The sequence below is a fragment of the Athene noctua genome, chromosome 1, assembly GCF_965140245.1.
Source record: "Athene noctua chromosome 1, bAthNoc1.hap1.1, whole genome shotgun sequence".
In the NCBI taxonomy this organism is placed as follows: Eukaryota; Metazoa; Chordata; class Aves; order Strigiformes; family Strigidae; genus Athene; species Athene noctua.
The window spans coordinates 5210554-5224921 of NC_134037.1; the positions used below are offsets into that span (position 1 = coordinate 5210554).

General features: G+C 53.5%; 1 protein-coding gene across 2 annotated transcripts; it reads right to left on the reverse strand.

The window, feature by feature from the left end:
* Positions 1-42: 42 nt before the first annotated feature.
* On the reverse strand, positions 43-12095 carry CTSB (cathepsin B). 2 transcript variants are annotated; one of them, XM_074895479.1, is made up of 10 exons: positions 11965-12095; positions 6056-6207; positions 5416-5501; positions 4917-5031; positions 4572-4690; positions 3803-3888; positions 2961-3107; positions 2063-2179; positions 1555-1683; positions 43-1459 (listed from the first exon to the last, which is right to left on the reverse strand). In XM_074895479.1, exons 1-10 carry the CDS (start codon positions 12062-12064, stop codon positions 1362-1364), a joined length of 1149 nt encoding a protein of 382 aa, XP_074751580.1. In that variant the 5' UTR covers positions 12065-12095; the 3' UTR covers positions 43-1361. The 2 variants fall into 2 exon arrangements, with proteins under 2 accessions (XP_074751580.1, XP_074751581.1); XM_074895480.1 differs by having other exon boundaries at positions 11868-11966.
* Between the last annotated feature and the right edge of the window lie 2273 nt (positions 12096-14368).

A 14368-nucleotide genomic window follows, 5' to 3' on the forward strand; every position in this document is an offset into this window, starting at 1 on the left:
TTGAAGTCAAGCAAAAGCAATCAAGGTCCAGGAGACAAGACATTGGAGAAATCATTTATTGGCACAGTTGTTCCAATCACATACACCACAGCTCTGTCTCACTGGTGTCTGAGTAAGCAGAGGCAAAGGGGCTATTTTACAGTGCAAGGGAGTGCCTGCTTCACGCATTTCAGGCCTGTAGCCTCAGCTCAGCAATATACTTTGTGCTTTAAAATTAAAAAAACCACAACAGTCTTTCACTATATTAGTGTTGGCAAGTCACATGATTCCTCCTACTGTTATTACACCTCCCCACAGTAACAAAAATAAGGTTTTTTTCTTCCTCCTTAACACCTGTGGCTAAAAATAACCCAAAAGCTTCAATTGTGTGCAAGTTAGCAGGATACCTCTAAGCATCTGCATGAGCTCCCTGCAGCAGAGCTGGGGCACATCCCTCATCTCTGCTCAGCACCTCCAGTCCCAAAGCACCACCGCCACCAATTGTGGATGCAGCACTCTCACCGAGGCGTGACCTGCTGCACACACCGAGCTGCCCAGCCGTGGATGAATAGTGGTTTGCTCTTCCCAGCGTGCTCCTAAAATGCCGGCAGGACATTTGATCAAAGGCTCATGGAGCTCCAGCCAGGCCCTTCCTTAGGATCAATAACCCCAGACTATATCAGAAAACAAACAAAAAAAAAGCAAACAAACAGCTGAGGAACACGTGGTTTTTTTAAAAAGCAGCTGAATGGATGGAGCAGGGCAAGCAATGCACAAAGGGCTTGTTGCAGGCATGGAGGGGCCTTAATGCAGCTCCGGCCAAAGGCAGCCCCACATCAAGTTCATCAGTATTTTATCATGAATAGACCTAAGTTTAGCCAGTTAAAGGCACACACTAACATACCCTGCTTGTTTTGAGCACTGACAGTCAGACCAACCCAGCCAGGGGGAGCACAAATCACCCCTGGCCATGGCTTCCCAGCAGGGTCCATCTCCACTGCCCCACCAAGTCCCTAAGTCCCAGTACAAAGCTACTGCTTCCTACCCTCCCAGTAACAGACTGGGCTGGAAGGGGTCCAGGCTAACCAAATACCATGGCACAAGAGGCCAGCGAGCCCTCCAGCAGTCCTTTGAGCAGGGAATGCCCCACAGCTGCGACCCACCAGGTGCAGAGGGCTTCCAGAGAGCAGTTCCACCTCCAGCTCCACCATACAATTTAAAAAATAAAACCAAAAAAAAAAAAAAAAAAAGATAAAAAGCTTTAATAAAGTAACCTCAACTATAGTCTCTTAGAAGGGTAGAAGAGGGGGGGCTCTGCACCCAACCCGCTATCAGTTAAAAGCATCGGGGACTCAGGATTATTTGTGGTTTGATCAAGAGGTTTAGACCCTCTTCCAGTACTGCTCCGTGCTGGGGATGCCGGCCACAATCTCGGACTCGATGCCGCAGTGGTCCTCTCCTCGGAGGATTTTGAAGAAGCCTAGAAGCATACCGAGAGCAAAAGTCAACCTCCCCATCGTGCCAAGGAGAACGGGGAGGGGGGTTCTCCTCCGGCAGCATCTGGGGGTGCCTCACCGTTGTCCCCCCAGTCGGTGTTCCAGGAGTTAGCGGCCAGCCAGTACGGAGTGCCGTTGTCCACGCCCCAGCCCAGGATCCGGATCGCGTGGCCTCCAACCTGCTCGCCAGACACGTGCTGGTAGACCCCTGCAAAGTGAGAAGCCAAGATGTCAACAGGCACTGACTGTGTCTCCACCCTTCAGAGCACTGACAGCTTGTGAGACATTTGATATCAAACCCCAGAGAGCAGCTGAGGAGGTGTTTTTGGTTAAATGAAGCTTAGTGTAGAGTCTGGAGGAAGGACTGATGCTAAGCATCCCCTCAGTCCCAAGCACCTACTCCCCTTACTATAAACAAATGGATACAGGAGATGGTACCTGCCCATGTGCCTGCAACACCACATACTCAAGTGTGAACTTGAGCTCTCCTTCCAGACTTGAGTAGGGGGACAAGGGCCACAAAAGAGAGACCCTGCAGATGAAGTAGGAAACAGAGGGCTCCCTACAGCCTCAGTGCTGATGCTCACCAGACTTGTACATCAGGAAGTCTTCATAGACAATAAAAGCTCCTTCCACCGGACCGTTCTTGTAGATCTCAGCCATGATTTCCTTCTCACTGTGAGGGACACCATAGGATGTGATGCCTAGAGAGGAAAAAAGTCCTGTCGTTAGTACGGCGCTGTCAGGTCACACAAGTCTTGGGATGGCTGGACAGAGACCGTTCAGCGTGCCTCTGCAAGAAGCCTTCTCCCCTCAGGAGGTTAAATTCAAACCCAGCTGCTCCAGAGGCACTGACACAGCCAAGCAGGAAAAGTGGGCTCCAACTATTCCTCTTCCAGAGGGAATGGTTTAACCTGAGTCCTATTCTGTACCCAAAGACCTATTCCAGACAGCTTCAGTGGGAAGGGGAGTCAACCCATATTACTCGAGGCTAAGATAAATCTCCAAGGAGCAGCCAGACTATCCTGCATAGAATCACAGAATGGTTTGGGTTGGAAAGGACCTTAAAAATCATTTAGTTCCAACCCCCTGCCACGGGCAGGGACACCTTCCAGTAGCCCAGGTTGCCCAAAGCCCCGTCCATCCTGGCCTTGAGATGTACAGGGCCAGCCTCCATCGAGGAGTAAGAAGGAGGTGGCTTTGGCACCAGACTCCCACAGGGCTCAGCACCATGCTCTTCAACCCAGGCATGTGCACCACGAGGACTCAGTGCGTTCCCCCATCTTAGCTGAGTCTCAGCAAATACAAACTGTGCATCTGCCAGGCTTATGTTTGCTCCAGGACCACCCATCCTGAGGGCACAGAAAATAACCCCTGTCAAACAGCTTAGGAAGAGGTCCCAGCCTGCCAACCCCACCAAGTTACCACTAGGAGCAGCTGTGGAGCTGCTGTGCATCGAGCAGCGTGGGAGGCCACCTCCCTTACCGTAGTGCTTGTCCTCCTTGTAGGAAGGCGAGTAGCCAGGTTCGCAGTGTCGGCTGCACCTGGGGGTTTCACCCCCCTCCCCGGTGCACGGTGGCCGGGAGCCGTTGACGTGGTGCTCACAGGGTGGGATGGAGTAGGGACGGCAGCCTGTCGAGGACAGAGATGGCATGAACTGACTGTCCCCAAGCACACCTGTCCCCAGCAGCCACGCTGGAGAAGGCACTGGATGCCCCCCAAAACAGTACAACTTTTCTGACCCAGAAACCCCACAGATCAGTGGGGTGAGAGCAAGAGTAGGTCTGCCGCTGCCAGATGAGAAATCCCTCCATCAGCAATGGGTTTCCCTTCTGGACCTGCTTCCCACCACCTCCCTCCTGAGAAGGTGATGGAAAAGATGGAAACATGAACCAAGTCATGGCCATTCTAGGAGGAGGCAGAAGTTTCCAGTCTGGAAGTTGCTTTTTGAGTGGGAAACATGTCAGAAAGACTCCTGCCCTCATCCAAAGTGTACTGAACTGGTTCAAAACCAGCAATAAAAAAAAATTCACAGCCTGATTCATTCCTGCTATGGAAGCAGGAGCCTTGTGGGGTTAAGTCTGGCTCCCTTCCTGGATGGGTTTCCTGCCACTGGGTGCTGCTCTGGGACCCTTGTCCCAAAGGGGTGACCAGAAGGAGCCATGGGGACAGGAGCAACCAACTGGGAGAAGTGTTTGAGTCCAGACATGAAGGAGGGAGCAGCCACAAGGAAGCAGACCAGAAGAGAAGCACCCTGAGGGACACGAACCTGTAACCGAGCAGAGATGCTCCTCTTTGCTTCCACCAGGGTATCTGCCAGGACTTACCCACATGGGAATCGTAGAGACCCCCAGACACAAGGCCCCTCTCTGTCCAGTACCTCCACGCACCGGAGGGGTAACCACCGTTGCACCTGGAGAAAGAGGCAGCAGTTCCAGCCCCAGCCTGCTCAGAGGCATCCCCCCTTTTGGGGGAGGCAGGGGAAATGGAGCCAGCTTGGGATGGCTGAAGGGAAGCTTTCAGCACATCGAACCTTTTTAAGTCTGTCCCTGCCTTCCCCAGGATTTCTAGGCCTCAAGACACCAAAGCCTCAGGGCAAGAAGGAGCTAAGAGCACCTGTGCCTCCACATCCCAAAGCAGTGGTGCCTCCTCACCAGGTCACTGGTCAGCCTCTGCTGCCAGGAACAGAAGCAGCCACACAACTTGGGAGACCCAACTCCCCACCCTGCTCTCAACAGCTGTAAAAGCCACAGGCAAAAGGCTTGTGCCTGAAAACCAAGACTCTGGGGCTACTAAAAAATCCTTCCTTGGGCTCAGGCAGCTGCCAGCTCTGTATGGGAAAGCATTGTTATGTGTTTGCCCTCCCTCCACCAGCCATCATCATCCACTACTGCCGGGGCACGACATGGCCCAGAGGGACTTTCAGTCCATGCAGTCACCTTTATGTTCCCACCTAACTCCAGCATCTACTGCCCAAACCACTGGTGGGGCTTGCTGCTCATGAGGAAGACGGGGATAAAACAATCAACATCTTTGGGTTATGTCCCTGCTCCTCCCATGCACCTTTTAAGTACAGAAGAACCAAGAGCAGCTCACCCCATGCCACACTCGAAGCCACAGCACGACAGCAAGTCCTCCGCTGAGACCTCCACGCTCACCTTGGCGTTTGTGTGAACACAGATTCTGTCTGAAATCGCTTCTACGGCACCAAAAGCCTGTGGGCAGCCCCCAAAAAAACAAGGAAAACCCATCAGAGCTGGCCATGGGAAAGGAAACCAGGCAATGAATGCAGGAAGCATGAACATGGCTGGGAGAAGCCCACCAAGCTCAGCCACTGCAGGATTTCCCCCCCATTTATGCAGTTCAGTAGCAAACTCAACAGCACATTTTTTGTTTGGCAAGCTCTGTATCAATGTGACTTTAAACCACCCATGCTCTTACCCAGCAAGAGCCACAAGAGCCCTGATCTCTTATCTCATTGATGGTAGGACAGTTAGGCCACTGCGTCCGTGAGTCAAAGTTATCAGGCAGTTCCATGTCTGCAGCAAAATCTACCCTGCAAGCGAGAAGAGGGAAGTCTTGTTACAGGAACATCAGTGTACTGGGTGCCCAGGACTCTCCAACCTCGTCTGAAGGTGACCTGGAGGACAAGGGCTCTTGTTTGCTCACTGAAGGAGAATAAATACTTCTGAAGTCCTCGGACCAGGTCAGCAGTGTTTTGAGTTTCAAGAAGTACAAATTACACAACCAGTCAAGTATCTGGCAGGACAGAAGATGGATGTTTCCCCCATGTGTGCTTTTGTGCTTAATTCCATGCAAGATGTCCACCAAGCTGCACCCAGCAGAACCCTGCTCACAGTCTGCCAGGGGAGACCCTCACCCACTCCAGACACACCAGGAGCATCCACACAAGGTTTTACAGGAACCTCCTGGCACTCACCTCTCGGGAAGCTTGGGCCCACCCAGGAAGGTGCCACAGAGCTTCTTCACATAGCTCATGTCAGTGTTGTGGAAGTTGTGCCCTGCCTGGGAAGAGAGGCAGAAAAATGGGACATGACTCTTCACGACCACCAAGTGCAATGCTGGGACCAGCCTGGTGCTCCAGATCTCCCTCAAACCCAACCAGTGTCTGACACCTGCAATAAACCCGAGAGGCCAAGAGCCAAGCTACCTATAGACACAGAACACAGCCCCTTCCAGGATCAGCCCATCACAACCAGTAAGCTAAGGCCCAACTCTAGGCTTCGGTCACAGCATCCTGGTCCAGGAGCATTTGGCCAGGTCACCAATACAACTGGACACTTGCTTTTCGTTTCTGGCCTCCCAGAGAGTTTCCTCCACTTAGCATTGCTCCTACTCTACAAATTCATCAGTGCTCTGCTTTAAAGTGGAGAAGCTCCACAGCTAGGGTCACCACAGAAACCCCTGACAGCATCGACTCGCTGGAGAAATCAACTGGGATCAAGGCTGGTTTGATGCAGCCCCCATGGTGAGACTCCCAAAGCTCAAATATTGAGTCCCACCAAGAGGCTGTTGAGCAACGTATCCAAAAAACCCCCCCAAACCAATCTGGTACTCACCTTCCAGGTGGTGTTGAGCTTGTTTATGTGGTTGACCAAGTCACTGGAGAGAGGAGGGTAGTAAGGAATGCTGCGAGCACTGGCGAAGGCCACCAGGACACACAGGATGGACACGGACGGCCACATCTTGACCACGGAACAGGACACTCCACCTGCAGCCAGATTTGGGCACCATTGGAAACCTTCCCAAGCAGGCTCAGACTGTGAGCAAGGGCTTGGCAGAAGGACCATCGCAGCAACACGTGGGAGGGTAAAACATGTGGCTGCACAAAGACCCTCCCGATCCTGACTTACTCCAAAGGTCGGGAGAGATGCAGGAGCAGACTAATAACCCCCCTCCTGCAGCTCAGAAGAAATCAGACACGGCAACCCTGATGTTGACCACCGCAGGATTAGTAGCAGTGGGAAAATATCTTTTGAATACCCTCCAAGGGATTTGGAGGGTATTAAAAGCTGTGTTTACTTCCACAAAAATGGAGAATAAGGACTAGGAGAAGGAATAAGTGACACCCCACCTCCATGGCAAGCTGCAGGCAGGGCTACAGCCCTGGAGACCTGCTAGCCCCTGCCCTAGTGCAGTGCTTTTCCCTTTGAAGACATCACTCCAAATCACATTTCTGGACTTTACGGCCTCATTTTGGCCAGCCCATTGCCCTGGGGACTCTGATCAGGGTCACAGACCTGGGTGGTGATGCCCTGTCCCATGCAGAGGGGGGGTCCACGTGCACTGGAGATGCCTGTGGCTCCTGCCTGTGCTCCCCTCACGCTGGGGCTTTTCATGAAGGAGGATGTGAAGACACATCCTTGGGCACAGGGCACCAAGAAAGTCCCAATTTGGGGAACACAGACGCAGGAAAAACAGCAAGAGTGGACCACAGCCTCCTGTGCAGGAGCACAAGCATCACCCAACCCAAAGACGCTCCAAGGGCTCAGCTGCTTCTCTGTTCCCCCGCCTCCTTTAACCTAATTCACCTTAAACTGCCCAACTCCAATTTAATCCCCAACACCAGCAGCCACCGCTTGCTCCACGTCCCCATGTATGACTCAGACACGCACCTGCTACTCGATCTCTGCAAACACACCAGGGCACCCTCCTCCTCCTCCTTCAAAACCTCCCAGCTCCCCTTCCACCAACCCCACATCCACCCCGACGGGCTCCAAGCCTGCCGAGCAACCCAAGACCTCACATACTCCGCAGCAGCCAGAACAGCAGAGATATTTAGGCTTTAATTCCTACTCATCTCACCAAGCTGAACGTATAATCACCTTTGCAAGCCTGAGCTTAAACCCTTCTGGGCAAATACGCCCGAGCAGCCGGACACACAGCTCTTGCCAGCAGCAGCAGAGCTTGCTGAGCAGGGGCAGGGGATGGGAGACACACGCATTTCCATGCAGGCTGCCTCCCACTCACAGCCAAGTTTAGCCTTTCCAGAGAAGAAAACCCAGCAGGAGTGTCCTACTTTCTGCCAGCAACAAGCCCAGGCGGCTGCAACTAAGTGTATAAAGGGGTTTGTTTTTTTTCCTTCCCCCTCCTCCTTTCACCATTTATTTACTTTTCTTGCCACTCTCCAAGCTTTCAGCAGGATGCTCAGCCCAAAAGCCGGTTGAGTTTCAGCAGCACATGGGTCCTCCTACCCCCAGATCTCACCTCTTTGAAGGTGTTTCATGCATATTTGCTTGTTTAGAGGTTTATTTCTCGCAGATAAGAGACTGGCTGGCACTGCTGGTGGCCCCACTGTGCTCCCCTGCTCATGCAGCAGGAAGGAGGTTATGCCCAGAGAAATAAATACACACTGCTAAGGCTACTGTGGTTTTTGCTTTGTGCCCCTTCAACACGGCCACAAAAAGCCTAGAGGTGACCAGCCCCCGCTGAAGCACCTTTTCTAATGAAAAATGTTGAAAAAAAAAAAAAAAAAAATCTCCCACAAACCAACCCAAGAACCTCTGTACTTCCTGCAGTCAACTTTGTATTTTCAGTAGCACTGAAGGGAGGCGGTTTCGAGGCCAGAAGCCACCTAATATGCTTTTGTTTTCAGGAGGATGTTTTGCTGACACGCTGAAACCCGCTCTGCAAAGCCTCCTGTATCGATACGGCCGCTTGCGCCGAGCTCTTAATGGATGGACATGGGAGATCTCATATCCTCAAGTTACCAGACCACACCGGCTGCAGACTGTGAGCTCCAGGTAACCGGAGACCAAACTGAAAAAAGACACCAGGCAGTTTCCCCTCCGACAGGCTCTCGCCTTCTAAGATCTGCTGCACTGTATCCGCCCCACGACACAGCTGACAGCTGCAAACACAGCAGAAGCAGTGAGATATTGCCCGGCACAACCAAAATAGCTGGGAACCAGTCGGTTGTTTCAGCAAACCAGTCTCTTGTCAAGTCTCCTACCACCATGAGAGAGTTGGGGCGGTTCAGCCTGGAGAAGGCTCCGGGGGGACCTTAATGTGGCTTCCCAATAGTTAAAGGGGGCTACAGGAAAGCTGGGGAGGGACAATTTATCAGGGAGTGTAGGGATAGGATGTGAGGTAACGGTTTTAAACTGAAAGAGGGTAGATTCAGACTAGATATAAGGAAGAAATTCTTCCCTGTGAGGGGGGTGAGGCCCTGGCACAGGTTGCCCAGAGAGGAGGTGGATGCCCCATCCCTGGAAGTGTTCAAGGCCAGGTTGGACGGGGCTCTGGGCAACCTGCTGTAGGTGAAGATGTCCCTGCTCATGGCAGGGAGGGTTGGTTTGATGGCCTTTACAGGTCCCTTCCAACCCAAACCATTGTGAGATTCCGTGAAGTCTCCTGTGGGCATGAAGTTTGCTGGGCAGAGGTCGGGAGGAAGGGGAGCTGATACAGCTGGATGGCACGGAGTATCCCAAGACTTGGATGAAGAAGGAAGGGGAAATCCTCGATCTCATGCAATTTTTTTCCTCCCTACCCCTCCATGGCTTCAGCAAGCACCCTGTGTACAGCAGATCTATCTATAGAGAGCGTAGGCACAGGGCGGGCAGGACGAATTTCCACCGACAGCAAGTCACATGCATCCAGAGGCACGCTGACCCCAGCAGCAACGCAGCAAGTAAGAAAAGGCTTCTGCCTTCCACCATCACCCCCCTTTCCCCGCAGACACAAGCAGTAAGACACTTCCTGTGGCAGCGTTATCGCACTCGTGCGTCTCCCACCACCGCTATCTCCTCCACACACGCCTCCCTCCCCCTCAATCTCCACTGCTACTTCAAATACCACCAAATGAGCAGCACCAAAACCAAGCTTGCGTAACAGCTGCTGCACCTGACAGATACTTCTTTCTGGTTTTCTTTCGGCATGGTAAACAGGCCAGAGGAGTTTCTCCATCAACCCCAGAAAGACCCTTTCCCTTTGCACCCCCCTGGAGGCGCCTTGCAGCTTCAGGGTAACCCTGGCAAAGGCTGTCTTCACAGATCACATCCCACCACAGCTTGTTAGGCTGAAAACAGAAGCAAAGCTTGGCTGTTGGACTTTTTGAGACACAGCAGCTTCACCCTAGCAAACCCTCCAGATGGCAAAAGGACGTTTGGGGCTTGCAAAGAGCCTCCCGAGCTGCTCTACCTCTTCTTGGGCTGATAACAAGTCCCCCGCCTCTTGCTTTGGGATCCAATAATGCAATTTCTGGAAGGATAAGCAAGAAATAACTCCAGAAAGCTGCCACCCACCAGCACACATGTCCCTGGGCAGGACTCTCACAATTAAGCCAGCTGGTTGCTTGAAAGGAGGAAATTTGGGCCGCTCGAGTGCAGCTCTCGAGCCTCCTCCTCCCAGCCAGCGAGGAGGAAGCACTGAGGCTGAAGGCCCTCCACCCTGAGCCGCTCGGAGCAGCTGAGCGTGGGGGAGAGGAGAGCACCCAAAGGGAGACGGCTGCGGCTGGCGCTGCACCACCCGCCCGCAGTCCCTCTGCGCTGCCCGCTGCTGCCTGCAACGGCGCGGGCAGAGAGCCAGGGAGGAGGGATGGAGGTGACATCACCCAGGTGTCTTCTCCATCCCTCTGGAGCCTGAAGCAGTTCCCTGGCTGTTTTCTCAGGGGCAGAGCTATAACTATTTGGACTATATGTGATGGCGGAGGTCCCACAGCCCCCTCCCAGCAGCCCAGGGAGATGCACAGTGCCCAAACCAGCAAATCCCTCTGCAGTTCACCCCTGCAGAGTCCCACCACAAAGCTCATCTCCACATCATCCAGAAATCAAAGCCCACAAGTCCCATTTAACCGGGTATTTCTCTGATGTTTAAAAACAACCCCAAACTAACAAACAAAAATCCAATCAACAACCCAACCCCAAAACAGGCTATTGAAAGCCCAGCTCACATGACTCAGTTTAGGCAGGTCAGGCCATGAGATAAGTCAGAGCCCTGAAGCACCTCTCAGCAACTCCACTGTCTGGGCCAAACCCCTCCAGGCACCAACAGAGGCACCCACACCCTCCAAGGGTCTGAGGAAGATAAGAGCTGTCCCACCCTCCCAGCCCTAACACCCCCACCCCTCCAGGGTTGAGAGGTACTCAGCAAAGCCCAAGTCATGTGTCCTCCTCCAGCAGGCAGCCCTTTACCCAAGCCGAGCTTTTTGTCCTTTGTTCTAGCTGCCAATATTTGTGCGTGACTCCAAGCCACAATAAAGCAAAGCCTGTAAACAACACAGTCCAGCTCAGCTTGCTGCACCGCCAGGTTAGCTTGGGTGCACCAAACTCAAGGCCTGGTGACTTCATTACAGCTATGACTGCATTATCAAAGCCTGAAATGTTTTGTTTAAAAAGAAAAAAAAAAAAAAAGCAAAGCATGAGGCACTCTTCCCCACACCCATTCCTTTCCAGGAAAGCCAAACCATTAGCACGGGTTAGATAGCCAGCAAAATAAATAAATACACCTTGAGACAGGTTGCAGTGCTCGCCTCTACAGCTTCCATTCACAGAAAGCAGAAGATTCCTCCCAAATGGAGCTGCACTGATTTTTTTTTTTTTTCCTTCCTCTTCTTACAGACCAATCCATAAACCAGTCTTGCACAAGACCTCAGCTGCCGTAGCAGACTCCCTGCGCTCCCCAAGCTCCCTGCCCTCACCCTCACCCTCAACTTTGCAACCTGGAGGGAAATACAAGAAGGAAGCGATCTTTGCTGCATCACACCCGCTGCACAACCCCGGCAGCGCGATATATGGACGGCAGACACACTCTATGTCAGACAGACAGCTTTTATCCCACGCCACCTCCAAGCCATGGTCCAGCTGCCAGACCCAAGCCTGGCCGCGCATCACGGGATGTTCCCAGAAGCACTTTGGTGGGTGCCAAACCGATCTCCTTAACATCAGCTGACGAGCAGGGCTGCCTTAGGTTTTTTGTTTTGATTTTTTGTGTGGTTTGTTTTTTTTTTTTCCATCTTCATTATCAAAACACGGTTTCCTCTTTTCTCCCTCGCTGCTTACAGAGAAGTTTGCTGGTTTCGAGACGCGCTGAGGGTTAATGGCATTTTCCCTGCGACAAACCTCACCGCTGTGCCGCAGAGCATCCCCCCACTCCCCCCCTCCCGGACCCTCCGCGGCCAAAAATACCCCAAAACGCAGCTGGAAAAAGTAGGAGACGCTGCCGCTGCTGCCCCAAGGGGGTGTTTCGCAGCACCCCCCGGGTGCAGGGCTGGGGTGTCGCGCCCCCCCCCCCCCCCCCAGGCGCTGGTCTCCCCGCCCGGCCCCGCTGCTCCCCCTCCCCCGGCGGCAGTGGAAGGGGGTGCCCCATCGCCCCCCCCCCGCGTGTCCCCCTGCCCCAAGCCGGGAGGTGCCGCAGCATTCCCCCCCCCCTTACCTGCTCCCGCTGCAGCTCCCACACCCGCGCCCCGCTGCGCCCCTTATGCGCGGGGTGCGGTGCCCGCCCCCCCGGACTCGCCGCCCCCCGGACTCACCCACCGCCCCGCACGGCCCCGCGCTCCCTCGGCCCCGCGGAAGGGGCAGGTCCCGGCGCTGAGTCATCCCGGGCCCGGCCCGCCCCCGGCGTGACTGCATCCTGCCCGCCTCCCGCAGCCTGCCCGCAGCCTGCCCGCCTTCCTCCCGTCTAGTTTTTCCGCCCCCAACCTGCCCCCCATTCCTTCCTCAACCCACCCGCTTCCCTCCGCTGTCCTACCTCCATCCTACCTGCATCCCTCCTCCGGCCTGCCTGCATCCCTCCTCAATCCCACCCGCATTCCACCTCCATCCCACCCACATCCTGCCTGCTTCCCGCCTCCAACCTACCTCCATCCCATCTAGTTTTTCACCCCCAACCTGCCTGCATCCCTCATTAATCCCACCCGCTTCCCTCTGCCATCCTGCCTCTCCATCCTACCTGCATCCCGTCTCCGGCCTGCCTGCATCTCTCCTCAACCCCACCTGCTTCCCTCTGCCACCCCGCCTCCATCCCACTTGCATCCCTCCTCCCACCTGCCTCCATCCCATCTAGTTTTCCACCTCCAACCTGCCCGCATCCCTCCTCAACCCCACCTGCTTCCCCCATCATCACAGAAACCCAGAATCATTCAGGTTGGAAAAGCCCCTCGGGATCATCGAGTCCAACCCTCAGCCCGACTCTACAAAGTTCTCCCCTACCCCACATCCCCCACAGCTCATCCCAACGGCCCTGAAACTCCCCCAGGGATGGGGACTGCCCCCTCCCTGGGCAGCCTGTTCCACTCTCGGACCACTCTTGCTGGGAAACATTTTCTCCTCCTGCCCAGCCTGAGCCTCCCCTGTGGCAGTTTCCAGCCGTTCCCTCTTGTCCTGTCCCTGATCCCCTGGGAGCAGAGCCCAGCCCCAGCCTCTCTGCAATGTCCTGTCAGGAGCTGCAGAGAGGGATGAGGGCTCCCCTCAGCCTCCTCCTCCTCACACTGAACACTCCCAGCTCCTGCCCTGCCTCCTCACAGGATTGATTCTCCAGCCCTTCCCCAGCCCCGTTGCCCTCCTCTGCCCTCGCTCCAGCCCCTCCAGATCTCTCTGGGATTGAGGTGCCCAAACCTGGCCTCTTCCAGCCTGCCTGCATCCCTCCTCAATCTCACCCACATTCCACCTCCATCCCTCCTCAATCCTACCCGCATGCTGCCTGCTTCCCACCTCCAGCCAGCCTCCACCCTGACTGCCTTCGTCTCTCCTGCATCCTACCTCCATCCCCTGCCCGTCCCACCTCCATCCTGACAGCATCCTTTGAAGTTTTCACCTGGCAGTCCAGCACGTTTTTACTGTGTTACTGTGTTAACTGACTTTTTTCACGTCATTTTGGCTGATTTTCAGAAGAAGGATGAACAGCACAGAAGGGTCATCTTCAGAGCCCAGTTCAAGCCCTGTTTTAAATCACAATGTTGCTAAAGCTTCTCTTTAATGAGAAAGACCATCCATTTTTTTCCTTTCTCACTCCGTTCTGGGAGGAGGTGAGGATAATATATATTCCCCACCACTCTCAGAAATGAGCTGACCGTTTGGCCTGGAATAGAAAATAATAACTCTAATCAGTGATCAAAAGTCTACTGACATCCAGCAGTCAGTGTGGAAAGTCAAAGCTTGGCAAAGGGAATCACCTGGGACTTTTTTCAGACCTTAGAAAGGGGAACCCTGAGGCCTCCTTAGCAGGAAAGGAGCGGCAGGGAGGGTCACGGTGTTGCACAGATGGAGCAGAAGGGCTGGTCTGCAAAGGCCAGAGGGATGCGATGCTCCTGACTGTCTTCTCTAGACTTTCAGGAAGCTTCAGATGCCTCTAGGAGCTCAGGCTTTATGGTGGGACCCGAGCAGATGCCAAACAGGATGGCATAAAAGCAGATGATTCATCCTCATTTCTTCCCAGCTTCATCTGCGGTGCCTGGGCAAGGCTGCTCCAAACTGTCCAGGCCCCTGCGATTATTTCTGCAAGGCAACAAATGCATCCCTTGCCAGTTGGCAAGATCCCTCTCTCTCCATTGGGTTTTTACAAACATTGTGCCTCATTAACATATTTTACTTTTTAGTACTTGCATTCTACTTTTTGGAAGGTTTGTTATATGTTTTCTCTAGAAAGCGAGTACACTCTTTTTTCTCCCTGCTGTCATTTATGTCCAATCTTTTTTTTTTTTTTTGGTTTAGAAGGCTTCCTAGTGAAGCGATGAAAAAAAATCAGAAAAATAATATTTAATACACTTGACTGTATACCCCAGTATTTATGCAGTAAACTTGGAGATGTTGTTGCTGTATTTAAGTGTATTTATGCTTTGATACGCTCTGTGCAAAGGCCCTTGGCCCGTTGCCTGCCTTTACATATAATTTTTAACCAGCAAATAGTAACACCCTTCACTATGTTTTTATACATGC